Here is a 15,236-nt window from a genome sequence, read left to right as displayed (position 1 = left end):
AGATAGCCGTCATGTGTGCATGAGTTGTGTCTGAATGATTGTGTGAATGTGTGTGTGCTCTTGTTTTCTGACAAAGGCTATGGCCAAAACTTTAGTTGTGAGAGTGTGATTGTCTTTTCTATGTGCCTGTCTGCAGCTCAGCGATCATCTTTGCTACCTATTGTCATTAGTATTGATTTTCATAGTATTCTTGCAAGTTATCTTTCCCTTGGATTGTTCAGCATGGTCTTATTTCATCAATGTGGTGTCTGCGACAAAATGTAAATAGTTCGCCACACCAGTGGCCTTCCATGACGGGCCAAAACTGCAGGCCATTTTTGTGGGTATCTCTAACAGATCGGGCCTGCCAATCTGAAGCCCATCATTTCCCAATAATGTGCCGGCCCTGCCCATCGGATCAGGTCTCACCGATCTGTCTGCAGGCCATGTCTGTTTGTGTGTGGTGTAATGCAGCAGATGTTTGTGGTTTATCCATGGACTCAGAACTGCGAAGCTCGGCAGGCCAGAGGCCACGGGCAGTGGATATCAGGAACTGCAACTGTCTCACCGCAAGAACATTGTACAGTGTGGCATTTTATGACATTTTATTTATCCTAGTACATTTTGGCACTTTGAAAGTAGTTTATATATTAGAAAGTATGGCTGATAAGAGGAAGAAAATAGTGACAGTCACTGGCAGTTCTTACACTGTTTACTCACATATTTTGTGAAAGAAAAACCACACAATATCCATAAAATAATAGTCATAACACAGTGGGTAATAACTGACAATAACAAACATAGTAGGCCCAACATTTTATTGGCAGTTGCCTATAGTGTCTGTTCACACAACTCTTCCCTGCCTAATACACTTCTTTTGAGAGGTCTACTGTTTTCTGAGATTATTTTTGCAATCAGTGAAGATATTTTAAATCTGTATTACGATTCCAATGAAATATACATTTTTGTCACCAAATGTGTTTCGTTTTATTGAAATAAAATAAAATCTGTGGTCTTGATGAAACATATATAACATTTGACTTGCTTTGTCCATCTAAAAACAGTTCATTTCAAAAGATGTTGATGTTAGTCCTTACATTTTTTGTCAACTTATGTCTTTACTTTCCCTTGAGATCTCATAATTTGTCCCCCCAGGGGGCCAACAGCTCTTCGGTGGGTACATGTGTGGTGCGGACGGGTCCCTGATCTATTGCAGCCTTTATTCTTTTCTGGGCTGCTTTCCCCTCCCCTTCCTTCTCCTTCCCTGTCCTCCTTCCTTTGGTGTTCTTCTTTATGTTGGCTGCTTCATCTTGCAGGTGTGGTTGGTTGCTTATCCTCCTCCTTTTTGCCTTTTCTTTTTTGGTCCTCCCTCAGGTGTTTGACCTCCATCTCTAAATTTGAAATCTGTATTGCAGACCAGTTGGGGAAGAACTCCCTCCCTAGCGTCTTTGGTGTGGATTCCTCTCCCTCTCCCTTTCTGCTTTTCTCTCCCTCCCCGCCAATGCCATTTGGCCTCCTTGCTAGGTCACCAGCTCGGTAGCCAGTCTATGTGGTGGAGCTGTTACATACCCATCTGGCTGAGTACCCTGATCCCACAGGGACCACTCTGGTGGTACCTGTGCTGTGAATGCCTTGTGAAAGCCTAGGAGTAGTTGCCCATCTTTTCGGGACATCAGAACTCCCAGCAATGACCGTCCTGCCAGGCGGCCATTGGTGTGGCTGGGTGGTGCCTACAAGGCGAGCCCCTGTTCAGAGTGGGTGGTACCGGGGCGGACGTTTGGCACATGAAATATGTTAAACTCTCTGGCTGCTCTACTGCGGCTGTGTCTCTTGCTTAACGTAGTTCTGTCTCATTTCCTGTTTCTGCCTTTCCAGGCTTACACTCCTTGGATACACCCTGGGAGGAGGGCTGGATGTGCCGGCTTGGGGCGAGACACTTTCCACAGTTCCTGGTCTGTACCAGGACTGACAGGAAGACTTTTGCCACCACCAAACCCCTTTTCTTTGACGAGCATACTGAGGACAAGTTCGGTGAAGTTGAGTCAGTAAGCAAGATGAGCTTTGGCTCTCTCCTTATACAGACAACTTCCGCCAGTCAGCCAACCTCCCTCTGTGCCTGCAACCATTTAGGAGACATTCCCATGACTATTGCTCCTCACAAAAAATGGTTCAAATGCCTCTAAGCACTATGGGACTTAACATCTGGGGTCATCAGTCCCCTAGACTTAGAACTACTTAATACTAAGGACATCACACACATCCATGCCCGAGGCAGGATTTGAACCTGCGACCGTAGCAGCAGCACGGTTCCAGACTGAAGTGCCTAGAACCACTTGGCCACAGCCTGCCGGCACTCCTCACAAGTCACACAGTATGACTTGGGATGGAATTTTCCATAGGGAACTTCTCCTTGATGATGAGCTTAGGGCTAATCTGGAACAACATGGCGTTCATTTCGTCCGGTGTGTCCAGAAAGTCTCTAAGGACCATTGTGTAGACACTGGCACTTTCATCATGGCATTTGATAAGGATACCCTGCCTGAGAAGTTCAAGGTAATGGTGTACAGATGTGATGTGAAACCATACATTCCACCTCCTACGCATTGCTTCCATTGCCTCAAGTTCGACCACATGTCCTTGCACTGTGGTGCCACTCCCTTCTGTGGTGACTGTGGCCACCCTCTTCATTTAGGGAGCCCTTGCACCCCACCGCCTAACTGTGTAAAATGCTCTGGTCTCCATTCTCCCCACTCATTGGAATATCCAGTTTACATGAAGGAAAAAGAATTCAGGAAATAAAGACCCTTGACCATCTGAGCTACTTTGAAGCCCGGAAGAAATTTGACAGACTTCACCCTGTAAATCTCTCCTCTACCTATGTCTCAGTTATGCCCTCCCATCCTCACCCTTCACCATTACCCCCATCCTGCCCCCCTTCAATTTTCTCACCCTTGGCGGCTCCCATCCCATCCCCTCCAGGAACCGCTCGTCCTCCTCCTCCTCAGCCAGGGAAAACATCCTCTTCTCTGGCGCATGCAAGGGATGGGGCTCCATTTCGGAACACCCCTTCCTGGCATTATCAGTACAGAAAGCTTGCACACTTGGGCCAGGGGAGAGTCCAGTGCTCCAAGAGTCCCAAAACCACTCACTCTCTGTCCTATACTGTAATCATTGCCATCTAATCCCTTGCTGAGAACACCTCCTCCCACCCTCTGAGGGAGAAAAAGAAGCCATGCAAGTCAAAGAACAAAGCTTCCCCGGCTTCCCGGAGGGCTTCACGCTTCCACCTCATCCCAAATGAGGCCTAGTTTTTATGGATGTCATCCCATCCTCATTGGTGAAGCTCACTGACCAAGTGACTTGACCTTCCCTCAGCTTCTTTATGTCTCATCTCACCACAAAATAATCCAGTGGAATCGCAACGAATATTATTGCCACCTCCCAGAAATACAACACCTTGTTTCCTCCTACTCTTCATTCTGTCTTGCTCTTCAAGAAACTCACTTTCATGATGACCACATTCTAAAGTTTTTTGTTATTGAGTGTTCTGTTGGAACTGTGCCGGCCCCGGGATAGTGTCTGGAGGGGTCTGCACTTTGGTTTGCATCAATGTCATTAGTGACTGGCTCCCCCTTCATATCAACTTGGAAGTGATAGCAGTTAGAGGGCATCCCCCTTCATATCAGCTTGGAAGTGATAGCAGTTAGAGGGCGGGCGACTGCAACAATCACCATTTGTAATGTCTACCGCCTTCCAGGTAGGCCAGTTTCTTGTAATGAACTGTATACCTTAATACAGCAATTCATACCCCCATATCTCCTCCTTGGGGACTTCAGTGCACACCACCCCAGTGGGGGAGTGCCACTTTGTTGGGTAGGGGTCTTCTGTTTGACTAGCTTACTACAGACTTTGATTTGTGTCTCCTCAATGACAGTTCCCCTACCCACTTCAGTGCTGCTTATGGAGCCATTGCTGCTCTCTATCTCACAGTCTCCGCTCCTGCTCTCATGGCTTGCCCATATTGGTCACCCCATGTGATGATCTTTGTGACAGTGATCACTTGCCAGAGTTTCTGTTATTCCCCTGCCGCTGCCAGGCAGACAGGCCCCATGTTGGGCATTCTGCAGGACCAGCTGGACTTTATATATGTCTGCTGTGCACTTCGACACTTCTCTCTCAGACTACATTGATGCGGTCGCGCAGGGTATTTCTGCCACTAATCTTCATGCTGCTGGCACTGCTGTCCCCCTATCCACAGGTCCCCCTCATCATCAGCCAGTACCATGGTAGACCAAGGATGTAGCAGTCGCTGTCCAGGACCACCAACGGGCACTGCTACAATTTAAATGACACCCTTCACAGACCAACCTCCTCGCTTTTAAGTGTCTCCGTGCTAGGGGTCGTTACCCTATTGAGTGGAGTAAATAGGAATGTTGGGATCACTGTGTTTCCTCGCTGTGGAGGTACGGCTCTTCATCACAGGTTTGGTTCAAGCTCTGCAGCCTTCTGGGTCACCAGTGACAGTCAACTGTAAAGGGGCTTATCCTCCAAGGTGCTCTGTCTACTGATCCATTGGTCCTTGCAGAACACCTCGCGACGCACTTTGCGACAGTCTCGGCATCCTCTTCCTATCCTGCCACCTGTATCCGGCAGAAACCAGACTTCTGTTTCAACCCTCACCAAGCTGAACACTATAATGAACCCTTCAATGAATGGGAATTCTTGTAGGCTCTTACCTCTTTATGTAAGCCCCAGGCCCAGATTCCATCCACAACCAGAGGATCCAACGCTTGGACATTACACAGAGGCAATATCTACTCAGGGTCTTGAACCATATTTGGCTCATGGGTGCCTTCCCCTCACAGTGGCGAGACAGTATAGTTATCCATGTCCTTAAGCCTGGGAAGAACCCAACGTCTCTCAACAGCTACTGCCCAGTTAGCCTGATGAACATACTTTGTAAACTGCTTGAAAGGATGGTCAGCTTCCGATTATGTTGGGTACTCGAATCTCGGGGCCTTTTGTCCCCATATCAGTGTGGCTTCCAGGAAGGACGATCTCCAACTGACTATTTACTCAGACTCGAAACTGCAATCCGACTGGCTTCTACTAAATGTCAGCACATTTCACATTTTAGTTAGCCTCAGTGACGGGCTTTCACGGCCCCCTTCCGATTTTTATTCACAATTTTTTATCCCACCGCCCCTTCTGGGTTCCAGTTGGCACTTCCTCAGCACTCCTTGGATTCAGGAGAATGGTATCCCACAGGATTCTGTATTAAGTGTTACACTCTTCCTCATAGTCATCAGTGGGCTTGTAATATCTGTTGGTTACCCCGGCATTGTATGTCAACAATTTTTGCATCTGGTGCAGCTCACACTCGGTAGCATCTGCTAAGTGCCAGCTCCAAGAGGCCACCCAGCGAACCTCTGCATGGGCTGTCTCCCATGGCTTCCAGTTTCCTCCCTCCAAAATGCGGGTTATGCATTTTTGTTGCCAATTCATAGTACATCCTGATCCAGAACTTTATTTAGGTGACCAGCTCCTAGATGTTACAGCACAGTCCCGTTTCTTTGACCTTTTTTTTAATGTAAAGCTGATGTGGCTGTCCCATATTTGCCACCTGAAGACTATATGCATGCTCTCTGCCTCCTGGCCCACACATCTTGGGGTGCAGACCATGCTACTCTTTTTCATCTTACCAGTGCTCTGACCTTGTCCAGACTAGATTATGGAAGTCTGGCTTAAGGCCCAGTGACTCCTTCCACTCTGAAAATACTCAAGCCTGTTCACCATTGTGGGGTGAGTCTGGCTGTTGGTGCCTTTCACACTACTCCCAATGACAGTATCCTCACAGAAGTGAGGGTTCCCCCTCTACAAATACGATGAAGCCAACTCCTGGTTTTGTACGCAATTGCCATGCCATTCGCAGATTCCCTGACCATCCCGTGTACCCTGTCCTCTTTGCTAACGAGGGACGTCTGCCTCCCGAGCACTACCCTCAGGTGGGATTGCCGGTTGGAATGCGTCTCACTTCCCTCTGTCAGGATCTCCATCTCCATTCACTGAAATGTGCCACAAGTACACATGTATTTCCTCTCTCCCCCCCCCCCCCCCCCCCCATCCCCCGCCCCTCCATCCAGGATGGTGCCTGAACCACAGATTAGGACCAACCTATTCCAGGTCTCTGTCGCCCCTATGGTCTCCCTTGTACATTCCATCCTTGCAGAGTTTTGGGTACTACAATCTTCTACACTGATGGTTCTAAGGTGATAGATAAAGCAGGATACATTTTCACGTCTCCTACTGACTTAGAACACCATTTATTGCAGAAATCATGTAGTGTGTACACAACAGAGCTGCCAGCTGTTACCACAGTGCCCATTTTGTTACTCAGGCCTTCCTCCATAGTGTTTTAATATGTACCAACTCATTGAGCAGCATGCTACTCTGGTCATCCTTTGATCTCTGGTGTCCATGGTCTTTTCTCCTTCCTGGTGTGCGCTGCCTGCTCAGTTGTCTTTCTCTGAGTCCCAAGTCATGTGGTTATCCCAGGGAATGAATAGGCTGACTGTTTGGCTAGATAAGCTGATACTCATGCTCATTCCCTTTCGTGACTCCAGGTGCAGATATACACCTATGTCAAATCTCTCTTTGCCCGAAAGTGGAGTGACATCTGGAGTGCTACTGCTCTCAGTACTAAAATCCACACAATCAAGGACACTGCTGCACTTTCGTGCTCTTACTTCCACTCCTCTTGGAAAGGGTCCACTGCTGTGCTTTGGTGCTCTTCTTTCCGCACCTCTGGGAAGGAGTCCACTGCTTTATGCCGTCTACACATTGGCTATACCTGGCTCACCCACTGCGTCCTCCTGTATAATGAACCACTGCCACAGTATTGTTGTGGAGCCAGTCTGATGATATCCCGCATATTGCTAGAATGTCCCCTTCATGCTAAATATAGTCTTCCGCAATATTAATGTTAGCAGACATTGGTCCTCAGTTTCCTCTGTGAAAGTGGTTATTTCCTGATATAAGATTTTGCTTTACTCCTGGAGCAGAGGCAGGTTGGCTGTATTTGGGGTCTCTCTTCATGTTTTCTCAGTCTGGGACCCCATGACCACTCCCCCATGGAAAGAGCACTCTGTTTTCCAGTTTTTAGATTTGGTCTACCCTTTTATATCTTCTATTGTGTGCGTTTGACTCCACACTGGATCCATCCATAGCTGACCCTCTTTCATCTGTGAGTAAGTTAGGAATCACAGGACTGATCATCTCACCATTTGGCCCCATAAACCCACTCAATTAATCAATCAATCTCAAAATTTTTCAGGGAAAAATGCTAAAATGTGTCTGGAAATCAGGGAAGCATCAGGGAATTTGACTTGGGGTAACTTGTGGCAACCCTGATTCAACAAGCAAGCAACGTGTCGTTGATGTCTTTTTGGTATTGAAAAAGCCTGCAGCACCACTTGAAGGAATATCATAGTACAGCCCACATTAGTGGGCTGTCTGAGCATTTCTACCATATTCATGTTGTCTTTCATCGTCTATCATTTATGTTAAATGTTGTTAAGGAAGTCATTGTGGTTTGTTTGTAAAGTAGAATGATGTGTGTCAAGGCTGTTGCCATCAATGGCCTTACATTACTGTTGGCTGATCAATGGATGATTTTGCTATATTTCATTCTTTTTCCAACCCTGTAACTGTGGTTGGTCAGTAGCAAACTACAATTAATAGATTGTACTTGTGAACTTAGAGTAAATCCTGGGGAACAGACAGTGTATGCCTGTTACAGTTTTATAAGGCTTTCTTGCATTTCTGGTTGGATTACAGGGCCACTTGTGTTGATTGGTGAGACCTGTGCATCATAGATGCTATCTGCCATGTAGGGACAAGGATGGCCAAAGGTGTCTACTAGTTCAGCACCATCGCCAGCCTCTGTGCTGAGGTTGGTGAGCTACAACTATTCAGCCAGTGTAACTTCCCTTCGTATGACAAGCATATGTGCTCATTTGTGGAAACGGCATCTTCAAATGGCCTACAAGTGACAGTTTTTTTTGGGATTCATGCAGAAGCTGACCTAGTGATTTATAATGTTGATCAGTTTCCATCGGTGGAGCTGGCTGCCATTCTGGACTGGAACCTAGCAGAATGCCACAGTGGTTAAGACACAGGACCCAAATTTGGGTGGATGGCATTTTAAATCCACATTTGGCCATTCAGTTACAGGTTTGTCATAGTTTTCTTAAATTGCCCAAGATATACTGAAGTAACAAAGAAAATGGTATAGGCATGCGTATTCAAATACAGAGAAATGTAAACACATGGAATACAACGTTGTGGTCAGCAAAGCCTATTTAGGACATCAAGTGTATGGCGCAGTTGTTAGATTGGTTACTGCTGCTACAATGGCAGGTTATCAAGATTTAAGTGAATTTGGATGTAGTGTTACAGTAGGTGCACGAGTGATGGGACTCAGCATCACCGAGTGACCGTGAATATCGAGAATCCAGTAAAATATCAAATCTCCGACATTGCTGCGGCCGGAAAATGGTCCTGCAAGGACGGGACCAATGCCAACTGAAAAGAATTGTTCAATGTGACAGAAGTGCAATCCTTTTGCATATTGCTGCAGATTTCAATGCTGGGCCACCAGCAAGTGTCAGCGTGCCAATCATTCAACAAAACTTCATCGATATGGGCTTTTGGAGTCTGAGGCCCATTCGTGTACCCTTGATGTCTGCACAACACAAAGCTTTACACATCACCTGGGCCTGTCAACACTGACATTGGACTGTTTTTGACTGGAAACATGTTATCTGATCGGACGAGTCTCGTTTCAAATTGTATTGAGCGGCAGACGTGAGACATCCTCATGAATCCAAGAATCCTGCATGTCAGCGGGGGACTGTTAAAGCTGGTGAAGCCTTTGTAACGGTGAGGTGTGCGTGCAGTTGGCGTGATAATGGGACCCCTGATACATCTAGATACGACTCTGACAGCTGACATTTATGTAAGCATCCTGTCTGATTGCCTGCGTCCCTTCATGTCCCTTGTGTATTCCAACAGCCTTTGGCAATTCCAGCAGGACAATGCTACACCCCATACATCCAGAAATGCTACAGAGTGGCTCTAGGAACACTCTTCTGAGTTGAAACACTTCTGCTGGCCACCAAACTCCTCAAACATGAACATTATTGAGCATATTGGGATTCCTTGCATCATGCTGTTCAAAAGAGATCTCCATCCCTTTGTACTCTTATGGATTTATGGACAGACCTGCAGGATTCATGGTGTCAGTTCCCTTCAGCATTACTTCACACATTAGTCAAGTCCATGCCACATCGTGTTGCGGCACTTCTGTGTGCTTGCGGGGGCCCTACGCGATGTTAGGCAGGTGTACCAGTTTCTTTGGCTCTTCAGTGTAAATGCCAGGATGGTTCCTTTGAAAAGAATATGTTTGGAATCTTTCCCTATCCTTCCTTGTGCTCTTTGTCTAATGGCCTAAGTATAGAAGGGACATAAAATCTTGATCTTCCTTTCCTTTCTGTACTCACAGAAACTGCAACAATATTTTGACTCTTCTTGAATATAAGTACAGTGTTCTGGGATTCACCTATAAACGTTTTATACCTATATGCCAACTATTTGGCAATATACAACAATGGGTCTAAGGAAGGGATTACCTTTATTGCTCTGTAGTTTATGCCGGTGTTCCCATGGCGTGAATAGGAATTTTACTTTCTGTGCTGCTGTGTTACTTGCAGTCTTGAGGGCACTGGGGCAGGCTGGATGTATTTGAGCTACAGAATTCCTCATTTCCTCTGATTCACAGAGTACACTGCAAGACACCCAGTGCATGTGTTCAACAGAGAAACCAGTCCACTCAGTACAGAACAGTTTTATTTACTGATAAAAGAAGTGGAAGGCAGTGATATTGTACTGGGTACATGGAAATTTGGAGCTGTGAACTGGCAGATGCAGCTACCAAAAAGTTTTGCATGTTGTTCAGTCTTGCATATTGTTAGAGACTACTATGGGCAGGGTCATATGTGATTGAGGGAGGAGTGACAGGAGGTGTAGGACAACAAGCTGAGGTTGGAGAAGCTTTGTGTTTGACCACTGCCATCCAGCACATTGTATCCTGCACCTAAAAGGTCAGTTGATAATTTTGCTGTGTGCTAATCCTCTATTTCCGGTGACAACAAACATAGTTTGAAACTTCTACTACAATATTTTTTCACTTATACAACAGTTTGACAGAAGTTTGCACGCTAACAATTAACTTGTCCTCCAAGTTAATTTAACACTCTTGGTGCCAAGACCATAGAATTTGTGGGCTACTTGATGTCCAAAAATCATCAAGCTCATAAAAACTATGGATTGCACTGTTGGCTTCATGTATTTTATATCTTAGATGTCGCATCCAGCAGTAAGAACTTACAGTTTGCATTCACAGATGAATAGAAAGATTTGTCTGCACCTTCTGCTGGCTACTCATTATGAGCTGTAATTTTTGTTCAGTATAACATGTCAAACTTAATTTGGCCAGGAAATCACCATTCCACTTACTGCTGAAGAGATTCTAGATGATTGATGTAGCAAAAAAGATGATTTTGGAGAAAGCGACACATTTGAAAGCAAGAGGCTGACTGTTAAATAATAATATGTTACTGTTACTACGTACACAAAAATATGTTTTCTGTGGTCATTTCTGTTTGACTATATTAGCAGTGCATTGTTCATTCCAACAGATTAACTGAATGAAAACCATTTGTTGCAAGAGAATGAAACAAATAGTGAACATCAGAATGCACTGCATAAAAGTCTGTTGTGTCCATTGGTGTGTAGACTACAGCTGACACTCAGGTGTATTTACCTCTTAACACAGCACCACAAAAAGTTCTCATGAAGATCAATTACATGAGATACCCATTGTTCAAATATTTTTGTAACCATTGAAGACATCAGAGAAACTAAAGCTCATACACATGTATGTTCATCTCAGGTAGTAGCAAAGAAACATAGTAAAAATGAACTGAAACCTCATTCAGTACTAAGTTTGTGGAAGCTACTGACACTCTGTGAAAGTAGGTGTTTCTTGGCCATAGTTTTTCATATGTATGTTTCAGGATGGCTCAGGATTGGAACACTAATCCAATGATTGGGTGAATTTTTGTGCGCAAGTGATGAGCCACTTAATGTTTACTCTGTTTGCACCTTGTTGACAATTCCAAGCAACAGAGACCAAGAGAAGTAGTATCATCCACTCTTCAGAGTTATTTGTTAATACAACAGTCTCAAAGAGCCTTATACCAGGGCATATTATCTGCCTGAGAAACTTATGATAGATCAGGGAGTGTGTCCATTTTTTGTTCATGTGAGTTTTCATGTATATGTTCAGAATAAACCACACAAATGTGGTTTGAAGTTATATACTGTTGCTGAAGCAAACAATCTTTATGTAATTAATTTTGAGGCTTACATTGCAAAACAGGCCACACTGCTTACTTAGACAAATTTTACTCCAACCCAGAAATATTGGAGCAGTTGGGTCAGGAAGGAACTGGTGCTGTGGTACAGTAAGCAAAACATGACAAACAGTGTCCAAAGATTTAGCTGCAACTAAACAGAAAACTGGTGCAATGATGTGCAGACATGAAAACAATTTGTAGGTAATAAAATGTAAATTTTACTCCAGCCCAGAAATCTTCAAGCAGTTGGGTCAGGAAGGAACTGGTGCTGTGGTACAGTAAGCAAAACATGACTTTGTGTCCAAAGATTTAGCTGCAGCTAAACAGGAAAAGGGTACAATCGTGTGCAGATGTGAAAACAATTTGTAGGTGATAAAATGGAAACTTAAAGAGGTGTGTGCATGCAACATCATTTGTATCACATACCTAAAAGAATAAAACACTTATGATGAAGCCACTTACAATATTAGATTACATTGTGAACAAGACAGGTGATGATCGTGCAGATCTTGTAGTACGGTGTGGTTTCAGTACAGAACAATCAAATCATGGAGGAAGTTGTACATTCGTATGACATGGGAGTGTCAAAAATATTTTAGCTGTGTAATTCAGAGCACCAGGAGGGAGTGAAAATGACTGATTCCATCATGAGACTTGCAGCTGAGCTAATTGAAGATGATGTGCAACATGTTACTGATACTGCTGTGCAAAGTGGAACAGAGGGATATTTGCTGTAGTGGATACCACCCACAAGCAAGAAGTATGCTGCTTGTATATGCCATTTATATATTTTCAGGTGCAAAAAAAGAAAGTGGAAAAGCTTCTCAGAAAGAGGCTTGGTACCAGTGTGAGCAATGTGGTGTTGCTTTGTATATGGAACCTTGTGTCAAGATCTACCATACAAAGAAACAATATGATTCTCTATGAAAACTGTTATTAGCCACATCATTAGTGTGAAGAAAAACTTACTTATATTTTAAGGTATACATTGTGTGTAACTTTTTCTAATATAGAATTTTTTTCAAATTTTCAAAAACAGTGTTGTATGGATTATGTGGTTATCCTGAAACCTACTTACTGAAAAATAAACATTTTAGAAGAATGTAAAAGTAGAAGAAAGTAGCTCTAAAGTGGTGCCTTATTGGTCAGAATTTGTTAATGAATGACAAAATAGCATTCATCTGAATATGGCTAAATTTGTCTGGTTTCTACAGCTTTGTACATATAATGCGGCCAGTATTGAGAGTGCTAGCAAACCAGCTCTTCTGTTATGGGTGTATTTTGACTTTTTAATTATTTTGTGTTCTTCTCTTTTGTATCAAACAATGGAAAATCTAGGATGGAATGTAACAATATTAGAGAAGGAAAGTTGTTACTCACCATTTAGCGAAGATGCTGAGTCACGATTGGCACAACAAAAAGATTCACACAATTTTAGCTTTTGGCCATTCAGGCCTTTGTCAACAATAGACACACACGCGCACACACACACTCACGCAAATGCAACTCGCACACACGTCTGCAGTCTCAGGCAACTGAGTGTGATTTCAGTTGCCTGAGACTGCAGACGTGTGTGTGAGTTGCATTTGCGTGCGTGTGTGTGTGTGTGTCTTGTTGACAAAGGCCTTAAGGGCTGAATGCTATAATTGTGTGTATATTCGCTATATGGTGAGTAGCAACTTTCCTTCTCTAATATTCTCTTTTGTATCACTTTTATTTGTTTATGTTCCTATCTCATTAATTTTTGTATACTGACTGTCATTTCACATCCATGAGGTGCTAATGACCATGTACTCACTTATTTTGTGCTTGAACAGCGATTTAGCCAGATGCCGCAATCCTGCGATTCACTGTCTGATCTATCAGATGTACACTTATTATCCTGCACAGTGTTTTCTCTGCTGTGTTGTGGAACACCTTCAGTAGGTTCAGAAACACAACCTTGTATCCACATCTCAAAATCAGTCATCTGCTTGCAGTGCAGACTTAGGGTGTACATGTGCTGACTGAAAAGTATACGAGTATAATCAATTTGAATAGAGCACTATCATAGATTTTCATTAATTATGATTGTATCATTAATTTATGGAATTTGTGTGTGCTGATTTGTACTAAAACTTCACAGTCTTATCTATTGCTCAAAAAATGTGTGTACTAAAGAAACCCCTCACATCCATGTGAAAACAGAGTTATACTAGTCTCTATTCCAAAACCAATAATTAATGTTGGATAGCTATTTACTTGCCTTTAGCAGAATTCCAGGATCTACACTGTGACTACTGGACTGGAAACCCTACACCGCTAACAGTAAATATGCTGCTTCCAGTCAGCTCCTAGCAACTTGAGCTGATAATCTTCTTGAGAACAAAACAGGATACCAGCTTAAAGTCAATAGGAAGCAGACCACTCACCATAAAACTGCACTCCAAGTTTCTACAGGAGCAGATATAATTTATTGGCTTCAGTTAGACGTCGCCAAGCCTGTTACTTATAATTAATGCTGCCTACAGGTAGCTAATCACTCCACATGTTGATGATGAGGTCTCTTCCTATTGAGTGCATGCCCACTCATTAAACTACAGTACTTGCCTAGCAGATTGAAAGGCAACTAATCTGAATTCCATGGTCACACCTGGAAATTAATTCTTGTAAGCCTTCCTTATTGGAAAAGTAACTTTGTTGACCGTGAAGGATCACTTACTTTCAATTTCAGAAATAGTATAAGAACCACCTCCAGAGCATACAACTTGCTTCCTATATCGGGGAAGACATCCAGCCAAGTGTATTTCCAACACCTGCTAGAAAACACCTTCCTTCATGGAAAAGTCACTAGCCCTTAACCCAGCATAGTAGACTCTGACCACAAACCACTAAGACGGGTTACATAAATACTGACCAATCATCTCTAGGCTGAAAAAAGTCCCCCTTCCACCATATGCCAGAAACTGAGAGGATGACCCTATGGTGAGGCCAGAAGTGATATGTTAGAAAACAGTTTAGAAGACTTTCATTTGACCAGTTTGTGGATGTTGCTTGTCAGTATTAGATGTTTACCATGTAAGATCAATGAAGAAAATGAAAAGAGGAACTGTGCATTTACTCATTGCACACTTAATCAGGACAAGTGTGACATGGAGTTGCTGTGCCTCAGTCACATATGTTGTAAGAGAGGTGTTATTCATTATAGGAAGGCATACAATTAAATTCTGAGCATACATGTTCCAAGGAGACTTAATCAACATTTTACTTCCTACTGCATGTTTATCAAAAAATGTCTTTGGTGTTAAATTTAGAGAAATTCAAGCTTACCAACACTCATTTGCAGATGAAACAACAGTGACCAGGGTGAGAGAATGTTAGTGATACATGGTGAACTGTCTGCTATACACTGTAATATGCCTTGCAATGTGTAAATGTAGATTTAGATATAGAAATTAGGACTTCAGTGTGTCCATTTGCACGTATTTTAATATTAAGAAAGCATCATCTTTTCTATTAATTTTCGTTTTTTAATTGCAGATGTTAAACAGCTGAAATGGGAGGCAAAGAGAGATATGTGGATGCAGCAGAACAAGAAATGGAAACGCAAACGTAAAGAAAAGCAATCGGGACCTGTTACTAAGAGAAGGAGGAACTGAATTCTCAGACATTCGAAATGTTTTTGCAACCAGTGTGTTTATGTACAGTAACTCAGGCCAGAGCAGAATGTAAATAAAATATTAATTAGTTTTATTATATGCTCTGTTTTTAATTTCTATGACTGCATTGACACTTCAGCAC

The 15,236-nt window shown here is 43.4% G+C and overlaps 1 protein-coding gene across 1 annotated transcript in view; it reads left to right on the top strand.

The window, feature by feature from the left end:
* The window catches only part of LOC126457522 (CCAAT/enhancer-binding protein zeta), a 222,367-nt gene extending 207,176 nt beyond the window's left edge, over positions 1-15,191 (top strand). Inside the window, exon 16 of the mRNA XM_050093865.1 lies at positions 14,976-15,191. Coding sequence (XP_049949822.1) covers positions 14,976-15,094 — 119 coding nt within the window. The 3' untranslated portion in view covers positions 15,095-15,191. The remainder of the gene's footprint in view (positions 1-14,975) is intronic.
* Positions 15,192-15,236: the final 45 nt, after the last annotated feature.

Source organism: Schistocerca serialis, chromosome 2 (genome assembly GCF_023864345.2).
Source record: "Schistocerca serialis cubense isolate TAMUIC-IGC-003099 chromosome 2, iqSchSeri2.2, whole genome shotgun sequence".
Lineage (NCBI taxonomy): Eukaryota > Metazoa > Arthropoda > Insecta > Orthoptera > Acrididae > Schistocerca > Schistocerca serialis.
This window is presented reverse-complemented; position numbering and strand designations above follow the sequence as displayed.